We start from the raw sequence: 10,795 nt of genomic DNA on the forward strand, positions 1-10,795 counted from the left end.
TGTCATCTGCAAAATTTTTAATCTCCAGAGAAGATTCAGATTGCTGCCATATCATGCCCTGAATATGGCTCTTCGGCCAAATGAGATTCTGTGATTGCACTCACCTCCTTGCTAACTATTTCCTAGATATCTTTATTCAGTCACAAAGCTGTCCTCTGATGTGACCTCCCTTGAGGTTTCTGGTTCCACAGATCTGACTGCTGACTGATCAGTGTGTGCAGATGCCATACCCTCCCGTTTTAGTTGGTCCTCATTGTCCCATGCCTATGGAGGTAGTCTGGCTTATTCTTGGTCTGTGTGGTCGTTTGTTTGCACAAGTTTTTCGTCTTGATTGTGATTGCCTCTAACATTTTGCAGGTGTTACGCCGAGTTGAGTGCTCCAGGGGTGACATACTTTAAAATTAGTGCCTGTGAGGAAAAACAACAAAGGCACTGTGGGTGAGCTGGTCTTCAGTTGCTTCACTTAAAAAAACGTTAACTGTCAACTAAATCAATAAAACCATCACAACAATCACAATATCAAAATTACACTATTTCAAAAATACAATAAAACTATTCACCAGATATTTACATTGTTAATTCTATATCATTTTACTATTTACAATTATAATATTTCCCTATATAAACAATTATCTTACCCCCCCCCCCTTATATGTTAAATCACTAAACAATCATATTTAAAATGTATCTACAAGAAAATCTCCCTCAACGCTTTCTGGTTGCCTAGCAACGGTAAACTGCGCTGTGTTGTTAATCAGATGCGGCTCACGCTGTAGCTGTTATATACCTTTACTAACTGCCCAGTTAGAAAATAAAATTTACAAAACTATTGGGCTCTAATGACAAAATATACAAAATATAAACCACAAAACACTGTAACATTAATTTTCACACACACACACATCTACCAGAAGAGCAGGGCAAACCTCACCTCTCACTCGCTTCCTTTTGAAACACTAAGCTAACACCGACAGTTACACATTTAACGTATAACCAAAATTATCGAAAGCACGTAACAATACACAAAACAGAAAACACACAATATTTACAAAATGTACGTCCCCTTTTCACCTAATTTACCCACCTGTGAGGATAAACAACAAAGGCACTGTGGGTCAGCTGGTCTTCAGTTGCTTTACTTTAAAAAAACGTTAACTGCCAACTGAAGAATGCAGCTCGCCCACAACTTATATAGTCTCACCGGTGGCCTCGTGCCTGGAATACGAATGCTTAAAACTGTAAATATAAAATATAAGCAACACACATTAATGAGTGGGCAACTAAATAAATAAATAAATATCCTATGTGCCACACAGACTGTATATAACACAGACGTCCGCTGATCTGCTCTTTAACACCCCGTCCAGACACAACAGTTAACTGTAATAACGTTATCGTTTAGTGACCGTAACTTACCGACATTGACAACCCACTGTCACTGTTAACACTAAGTTCGTTAACGTAACCTTAGCTTTGCAAAACTACTTTTAAAACACATTATAACATGTTTTTCCCTTGGTCTATGGTTTTGATACAAGTGGTTACACCACAAAGTTAGCTTACACACAGTAACTTCAGCTAACATTACAAGGTTTCTCCTCATATATGTGATATTTACCAAATGTGGACATGTATGCAATTAGCTACTAAGATTATTTTAACACTAAGCTAAAAAGTTTACCTTGAATTTTGAATGCTAATTGAGTTAACAGCGACTTCTTAACGCGCATCCAGGAGCCTGTTGCGTTCAGGTAACCGGTGTGAGCGGGCGTGCATAGTGTCGTCTGTCCTCGGGGTCAGATCGGGGTGTAGTGATGTGATTCAGTACAGGCTCCACAGAGAGCCTTGCAGCGACAGTTGTCATTTCAGCCGCAAGAGCCGCTATTAATGAGATGCTGGTTTTTTCCTGCTTGCTCGAAATAAAATCACTCAAATCCTGAAATCATTGCTTTAGAGTAAATTAACAGGGAAAAGTTTGCATCTATCTTTCTGGGGGTTTCTATGAGAACATCTGATTTACAATTTTTGACTTTTTCTGCACTGACTGTAGCTGCGCAGTTTAGATAAATGCAGTTTTAATCACAATGTGTTGAAGATTAATTGAACCAACTTAACTTCATTCATGGATTAGAAGTTCATTCAAGTTTAATCGTGTCTGACTGTCCTTTACAACTCCAGCGGTTCAGTTCGATTTGAATACATCATCAATATCAGATCATTTCAATACATTACTGTATCTTACCTCTGCTTCAGGTGTAGATTAATTTATAAACAGGAAACAACAATGTTCCACTAATATTTACAGTTCTACAAAAAGCATTACACCCCGTCACAGTTTCACATCGTAGGGACAGACAAAAGAGTAATCTATGAAACACAAAATTATCCAGTGTGTTGGTTGCTTTATTTTAAAAACTGATTATTTATGTACAGAAGTTTCCAAATAAAAATTATAGGCCGTGCCCTGAGATGTCTAAACAGATGACTGTGCTTCTCAAAATGCACTGGAAAACAAAAGTATAACAGGGCTTGTATGGGATTTTAAGAGAGTAAGCCAGCTTCATCTGCTGTTCATATTGTATAGTCATTAGTTCACAGCTTCCTGTTATTCACAGTCAATGAAGACTGAAACTACAGTAATAACCACCACCCTCTAAAACATTTGGCAAAGTTTCATAAGAGAAAAATACTTGTGTCCATGTAATAGTTCACTCAATATGTAGAAGTACAGTTTTCAAGAGTACTGAGTGTTGGAAATTTTCTTCCACAATAATGTCTTCAGGTTGTTAAGGACCAGTGAGTGATGCACCTCCATCTGGCTTGCCAGACCGCTGAGTGTCACACAGGTGCGTAGCTGCTTTTCTAAATCTCCACGGAGGTCTGAAGGTGCTCCAAAAAGCAGAAAATCCTGCAACAGCACACACACTTTTGCAAGATTGGGCTGTACAACCTCAGTATTACACTGCTTCACTAGTCGATCACAGGTGGCCGTGCAGTCCCGGCCGTAAGTACAGTCTGCGTTAGTCTCACATCGTCGCCCCCTCAAATATCCCCGGACAACAGCCTCAGATGCCACACTGCGCAGGTTGGCCATCTTGCAGTCATACTTTGAATTGTAGCCCACATGGTAAGGACTGGCATCGCATATTAAGAAACTCCCGTAGGACCCGTGGAAGACCTCTTCCACAAACTCCAGCAGGCCGATGGTGATGCGAGCTCTTCGGGGCCAGGCTGGTGCAAGCCAGTGGTTCAAGCTGGAGCTCAAGGCCTCTGGGACCAGAGCCTGCAGGTAATGAGGCACCTCTAGCCTGTAGAGGGAGCTGTGGCTCACACGTTCTGTCACATACAAGTCTCCACAGAAGCCAAGCAGCTTGGGCGTGTGCTCCTTCTCCTGCAGCGCCACCATTAGAAGGAATTCATTGATCTGTAGAAGAGCCCAGATAGACTTGGCCTCTGCTAGAGACACTTTGCCGTCCTGATTGATATCAGCCAGTGTGATGACCCTGTCCACCAAGGTGTTCAAAGATGGCTGCTCACCAAGCTTAGCCTGCAAGTAAAGGTAAATGTGGTAAAAAATAAAAAATATATTCATATAAAAATATTTGATTTAAACAGTCTACATGTTTGTTATAGACATTTAACATTTCTGTATCCAAGACATATCAAACACATTGATACACAAACTATTTCCTAGTTTGTGTGCTTGTTACACTCAATGAAAGAGTGTTCGATTAGATCAGGTTCTGCTCTGTATGGCAGTAGTTGTTCTATATAATACACTATGATGAGAGATTGTAATTGCTGAGAAAAAAAACAACCTTAAGGAAACTGTGCAGCATCTCTTTAAATTCATCCATAGAGGTTCCACGAGTGGGTTTGTCAAATAAGCTCATCTCCTGTCGCAGTACAGAGTCTGGAGCTCCGTCAGTCTTGACTGGATCCTCAATACCACACTTGATCACAACAGGTCTCTCCTTCCACAGTCCACTGTACACCTGCAAATATAACAATGTGAGAATAGTCAGATGTCTGAATGCTTGTATGTGTGTGATTCACTGAAGGTTAAACTTATTTGTTTTTAAATACAGGCATTAATTTACTACAGGCCACAGTTCTGTTTTTAACAGTTTTACATGTTCTGTTGGACGAATGGAAACTGCTTAAAACTGCCATTTTCAGATGGATGACAAATTTCTTTGCAGAAAAGCCGGACATCAGTCATGTCTCATACTAAATGTAACTAAAGCATTTTTCCTGCATTCTTACATTTGTTGTTATGTTTTCTGAAGTATTTTTCATGGAAAGATCTTACATTTAAGTTTTATTTTCCTCTGAAATATTAGCAGAAATGTTTGCTAATTAAATGAGAATACAATGTCCCTGACAATATATTGATTATTTTTTGGAAGGTGTGTGTGGGAATGATGCCATATTGAATATATATTGGATATATTTTAGATAGACAAAATGTGCGTTTCTGGTTAGTACATGAGAATCTGTTACTGTTAAAAGCAAAACAAAAAAAATAATTAACACACATTTGCAAATGTTTTCTTTAGCCAAGATTTATTATGCAGGCGTGCGTACAGTGCATGTGTTCATTTTACCTGATGTGTAGAGGAAGTGGACATGCAGCGCTGCAGGGTTAGACTTCTCTGATCACACAATGCCTTGCAGGATGAGCCTGATATTATACCCCTTCTGTAATGATCACACTGCAAAAGAAAACAGGAAAGGCTGTACATTATCGAAGGGAAACAGTCAGTACAATCCCTCAAGTGTGTCATCCTCTTGCAAAGGTGAATCCAATATTTACTTATAGTATTTTAAGATTTCTGTTTATTTCTGCCCTTCAGCGTCTGTAAACATTCACACGAACCTTTGCAGAGACTGCTTGCTGAAAGCCCATGAGATGGAGACATTGTGCTCTCTCCTCTTTTTCTGCCTTCACTTCTTATGTTTAGCCTGGGTGCTATGCATTTCTAACAACACATCCCATCCCAGAACTGCCATTTCACGCCTGTCCACTAGCTGTCGCTTTCAAATATCCCTCATATGCTCACCATATGACACCATCACCTGCCTGCCCAGCTGCTACCCAGATCTCACACAATCTCCATCAGATTAAAAGTGCAAATCAGATTATTCTGCACACATTTACACAAATTCAGAAAAATGTATAGGATGGGTAAATATTACACATTACTGCTGGTAATTCTTAACAATATAAGTGAATGTCCAGTGCAACATGATAATTCTACAAGGTCAACAGTAATAGATTAATTAAAAAGCTTTGTTTTTGTGCTTTTACACTACATATACTACACTGATCTACAAATTACCTAGTATAATATTAATATAATAATCTATTCCTTTAAGATCTTTTGTGGTCTTTTATGGATCAACTTTCACCGATGGATTCCCATGACCCCACTGTTCTTACTCATGTAGGTCACTCATTGTGGTTTTCACTGTACCTCAATGCAGTATGGAGTAACCTATGGACTTTCATCAAATGAACATTCTTCTTTGGCACTTAAAGCCACAAAAACGGCAAGGCACAGCAGTGTACTGACAGACCCCCACAAGGCACCTCCCCTCCCAGTTCAGAGCAGTCATGTTCATGATCAGTCACCAAAACACAAAGCAGCAAGAGGCAAATCAATCACCTCTGTGCACATGATAAAAGTCCCACCTCATTAACACAAAAACGAATTTAAGCTGTATCATATTGGCCTTTGTTTACAGTTTCTTCAACACTATTTAACAGTATCTAAAACTGAGGCACTCAGGTCACACTTACATCTATGCATAGGCAGGCACAAAAACTGTTAGGCAGATTTGATTATTTGTTGTAATGAGGTCACATCATTGATCTTTCATTGTGCATTAATTAGTCTCGGATGTGTTATCCTGTTAAATTGCCACCATGGTCCTCAGTGTCTCATTAAATGTCAGAGCCTGTTTTGTTCAGCTAAAAACTCTGAAAACAGCTGGGCACAGTGGGAGAGTAGTAAGGCTATAGGCTGGATTATTACCCAGTGTCTAAGTCCACGTATGATGGAAGAGGCCAACAAAAGCATCCCATAACTGTCCCTTCTCTTCCTCAAAAGACAGTTCTCCTGTACAGTTGTCCTGCCATATTTTCATGGTTGCATCTCAACCACATTTTTATAAACATCACAACTATACGGTACAGACAGAGCACGCCAGAAATGTCATGATACTGAAATCTGATCCTAATGTGAATTTAGCTGCCACTAATGAGCCATTTAACTCAGTAACATAATATTTATTTAATGGTGCTGTGTAAAGCATTGCCATACTGGAGTACAGGGGACGTCAGAGATGGTTGTGCACACAAACATGAAGACATGATGATACAGAAATCAAAATGTCGGATTCTTTCTGTAGCATCCTGACATGGTTTACTGTCTTAGCACCATTTGTGCTGATGAAGTTAGGAGTTGCAGAGTATTGAGAGACTGTACTCACAATGACCATATGGCAGACATGCCCACGGCAGAGTTCAGAGTAAGAGGCATACTGCATGTAGATGACCCAGCTGGCGATGAGGATGCCCAGCCATGCCAGGAGAAGGTACTTCACTTTAATGGCTGGGAGACGGCTCTTTGGGGAAGAGGGGTGGATGAGCAGGAGATGAGAAAACAGTAAGCTGACAGCTGATCATAACATTTCCACAGAAGACTTCCAGGACTCTAATAGGAAAATATAGTGGAGTAGGCCTACATCAAGTCTTGCAGTACCCTGATGTAAATGCACTGATTTCCTTTCTACCTCTGAGGCCTGCACAATGACTAAATGACCAGCTGGTCACTTGACCTTAGGATAAAACCAACATAGCTCATGTGTTGATGTGTAGTATTTTAAGACTCAGGACATTTTGTGATGCATGTGGACTGGGCTTATAGAAGCCTTTGACGCAGATATTGTCCTTGTAGTTTGACGTGCGTGCAACAGCGACAACAAATTAAAGCAGACTGACATCATGCTTCATGCATAGGCTACCTGCAGGCCTTTAGACAGAGGGCAGAACAGCACCAAATGGACCAGCCTCCGTAATGCCCTGGGCATCGTGAGCGACTCTGTTGGATGGCAGCGGAGCGAGAATCCAGTTATCCCTGTCCGATCACATCCTCATGGAAGACCTACGCCAACCGCAAATAACAAAAGCCTGCGTCTAATTATTGGGCGCCGCATATGTCATGGTATTTGCACCGACACGGAATGGTATGATTTCCTACGCCCGTTTTTCAAACGCAAATCTTTCGCCGAAGAAAAATCGCCGGATCAAGTGTGCGTCCTTGAAATTGAGCAAATTCAGATTTGAGCTTCATATGAGCGGAAAGAAAAAAAAATCTGCGTTACAGCCCAGAATAAAGAGCTCCTTTCCGGTATCCGGCTGCGATCACCAGCAGCGTGAAGGCAGCGTCTTCATTATTATCTCCTCAGATGAAACTGGATATAATTGTGACACAGACTTAACCAGCGTTTCTACTGACGGGCGCAGAGCCTCTGTTTCCCAGCGACTCATTGCTGCGCTTTTTTTTAAAGGGAAAGGTGAGGGAAATCAGCTGTGAGATGTTTTTACACCGCCGACATAAAATCTCTTCTGTGCTTCCTGTCCTTCTCCCTGTGAGGGGAAAACGGGTCAATACCACTTCCTGTCCATCAATGCAGGCTATTATCCATGACCCTGATTTTCCTCCTGTCAATAGAAATGTAAGCCAAAGTTGAAATACAAAGGTCACAAAAATTTTTTTGTTTTTGTTTTTTCCACGTGCCCATAGCATTTAGACCTTAATGCCATTTTCATTTTTATTTACGTGTTAGGAGTTGCCATTTTATTGTAACATTTGTAGTCTATATTGACCATTATGGCCCTCTGCTGTATTAGCCTACACTGAATTCCAATTCAATCACTCAAATTAAGTTTACTAGAAATGTCTTGCACAAGAAATTTTTACACAGCACAGTAACATGAATAAAATGAATACACCTCTCAAGATAACTACATCACATTACCTTTGTCTGACTAGAAATCTATGTCAGTTCTGTTGAACTGACTTTGTTTTTTTTTTAATCACACACCAACAAAGTTTTTTGAGCATTTATTTATCTATGCATTCTTTAATTCAGCTTTTATTTCTAGTGAAATGTGATAGGTAAAAAATGAAAATGTGGGATGCAGGAATTGCATTGCTCTTTCATTCAATCCCCCACTTTAAGAGCTAATGAGTGCAAATGATAAATTAATAAATGAATAATGAAATTGATATGGCAGAAAAACATACACTTGCTTAATTGCAAGTGAAAAAAAGTCAAAGGCTTGCTTTCATTAGTCAGGCTACTGAAGTTATATATCTGAAACTACTGATCCACTGGGGGAAATAAGTAACCTCATTGACCGCCATAATCTACAAGATGAGATACGCATTTAATACTTCACGTCTTCAGTTTATATTCAGAAATATTAAAACTCTGTTTTATAGTTTCTTCTTTGAGTGGACATTTTCAGGGATATGTGAGATGAGAACAGAGTGATCAGGAGTAGACCAAAATAGAGTAAAATACTGTATGATATTACGGTACATGTTGTCTATCCTATTATGCTATTCCATGTCTGTTAGAGCAGCACATAGCCTATTATGATGGTCTGGATTTAAATGTAGATTTGTCAGCATTAAATCTGTGAAGTCTACTTCAGCATACTATCACAAAAAATAGGTTTCAAGATTAGTAATGCTGTTCATGCCAAATTCATTTCCCAGCTATGTCAATTCAAAATAGTAACATCAGACAATTGTTTTGCCTCTTTTTTCTGTGGCAGAAGTGAAAATGAATCATTGTCAAAATTTGTTTGTCTTGATTTCATAATTATGGAGACAGAGGACAATTACATTCAAAATAGCATATGTTTGATTCAGGCTCTGGATGATTTTTTTCCTGGGCAACAATATTTTTTCCCCAAATGATGTACAAATGGCTTGTTACAGTAAATAGTATATATAGCTGCTGTGAATGGGGAAATAATTCCCAGAGGGAGCATGTCCTCTGAATTTAGATTTACCGATTGTTTACTGTCTTACTGTAACCATGGCTAAGGCCGAGAAGCAGGCTTTAGTTTCCATGATTGCAGGACCAACTTTTTCTTGACAGTTTATTTAACAACGATTCGTTTCAGAAATAAGAAGCAAAAAGCAGACGTCTCGTATTTGGTTGAGTTTTGCGGCTGAAATGATAACTGTTGCTGCATATTTCATCAGCTGTAGCTGGTTGGTTTAAAAAGGCTTTCTCCACCTGACGTCATGTTTCCTTCTGACCCATATATGAAAGCGACAAATGTGCCAATGCATACAAGACGGGTCTGTCTGCAGACTGCAGGAGAGGCTTCCTGCCGGTAAATGTGCGTGTTTTAAAACTTATTCAGCGGACTAGCAGCTAGTTAGCATAGCTGTGCCGTGCTTGGATGCCTTTCACACCGGACGGGAAGGCAACGAACACCTTTTTATGTGGGGAGACAGCAGCATGTCAACATGAAGAGAGCTAACTGCCAGCAGTATGGCGGACTGGGATCTTTTTGAGGCACGACGCAGGTGCCTAGCAACGGTTGCTAGGTTACAGTCGCTGTAAGGGGGCAAGGCTTAATGAAAAGTGAGTCCTTTGATCTGAGTCTACTGTGATATGTCACCTGGAATGCCTTTGAAGTTGGAATGACGTAGTTAATGATGTATTAAAGACATACTGAGTATATAAGTAACATTGAGTTTAATCACATTTATGTCACTTTAGCACAGTGAATGACATTACGCTGATATGCTCCTCGTTTACTTTATATTCACATATATTTGTGCTGAATAACCAGCTCTGCAAATATTTCTGACAGGAATATTCACGACTGTCCCTCCAACACATTCAGTTTTCATTGCTGCTAGTGTTCCACTGACAGACCCGTACGTGAAAACTAAATCAAGAAGTGTATAAAACACAAAACGTTGCTATGGATTCAAGAGAATTACCAGACATAGTGGAGATGCCGGAGATTACATCCGAAACTGTTCGCCCATTTGTTGTATCCTGTCTGTCAAGGATGACACATGAACAGTGGGCATTATTAAAAGCCGGTACCCCTGATGTTACCATCAAGGTTATTTTGGCAGACCTGCTTCTGAACATAATGTCATTTGCAACAAAAACAGTGTTGACGGCCCTTCAGAAACAAAATTTATTACCATCTGACGTGGCTATTCAGTCCAGTCTGGGCAGTACACTCGCTCAATGTTTTGCAGACGTACTGAACACCGAAGAGCAAGACAAGAATATTGGCTCTGAACGACTGTCAGTCTTGATTGGGAAAGAAGTCACAGAAAGTGTCAACTCTGTCCTCCTCGCTAACATTTGCTCTGAGAAGCCTGTACTACAGCATGTCACTCCACCCCGCACGCTTAACAGGATGGTTGGTCATGCCTGCAAAATGTTGAAGGCTTTTGCAGCCACAATGAGAATTCGACAATCACCACCATGTGAAGAAAGCCAGACCACCTCCGTACATACGCTAATTAGCAAGGAGGTCAGTGCACTTGTAGAACCTCTTATGGTTGAAGTCCCAAACTCTGACTTTGAGCTGCTTCAATCTGGATCTTCTCTGGAGATTCAAAGTTTGGCAGAATTCATCGTTCAGTCAATTACTGAAGAAACAGAGAGTCTGAAAGAAACAAGATGTTCAAGTTCAAGCCCCAAATACAAGAAGAGCCACACAACTCCTTTGAAAGGA

General features: G+C 40.2%; 2 protein-coding genes across 2 annotated transcripts in view; one reads left to right on the forward strand and one right to left on the reverse strand.

The window, feature by feature from the left end:
- Positions 1-2,127: 2,127 nt before the first annotated feature.
- dipk1b (divergent protein kinase domain 1B) lies at positions 2,128-7,612 on the reverse strand. The gene is made up of 5 exons (XM_023423972.2): positions 7,030-7,612; positions 6,496-6,630; positions 4,608-4,715; positions 3,819-3,995; positions 2,128-3,547 (listed from the first exon to the last, which is right to left on the reverse strand). Exons 1-5 carry the CDS (start codon positions 7,093-7,095, stop codon positions 2,735-2,737), a joined length of 1,299 nt encoding a protein of 432 aa, XP_023279740.1. The 5' UTR covers positions 7,096-7,612; the 3' UTR covers positions 2,128-2,734.
- Positions 7,613-10,017: 2,405 nt separating this feature from the next.
- The window catches only part of LOC147818094 (uncharacterized), a 4,895-nt gene continuing 4,117 nt past the window's right edge, over positions 10,018-10,795 (forward strand). Inside the window, exon 1 of the mRNA XM_087178695.1 lies at positions 10,018-10,754. Coding sequence (XP_087034821.1) covers positions 10,022-10,754 — 733 coding nt within the window. The 5' untranslated portion in view covers positions 10,018-10,021. The remainder of the gene's footprint in view (positions 10,755-10,795) is intronic.

The sequence above is a fragment of the Seriola lalandi genome, unplaced genomic scaffold, assembly GCF_002814215.2.
Source record: "Seriola lalandi dorsalis isolate HSWRI2012SDOR001 ecotype SW California unplaced genomic scaffold, Sedor1 jcf7180002054695, whole genome shotgun sequence".
NCBI classification, from domain to species: domain Eukaryota; kingdom Metazoa; phylum Chordata; class Actinopteri; order Carangiformes; family Carangidae; genus Seriola; species Seriola lalandi.

Coding starts and splice junctions, on each gene's coding strand:
- dipk1b (XM_023423972.2), bottom strand. CDS start 7,095: ATGCCCAGGGCATTACGGAGGCTGGTCCATTTGGTGCTGTTCTGCCCT. Junction 6,631..7,029: donor CTCTGTCTAAAGGCCTGCAG/GTAGCCTATGCA, acceptor TCTTCCCCAAAG/AGCCGTCTCCCAGCCATTAA. Junction 3,996..4,607: donor CCACTTCCTCTACACATCAG/GTAAAATGAACA, acceptor TTATATTTGCAG/GTGTACAGTGGACTGTGGAA.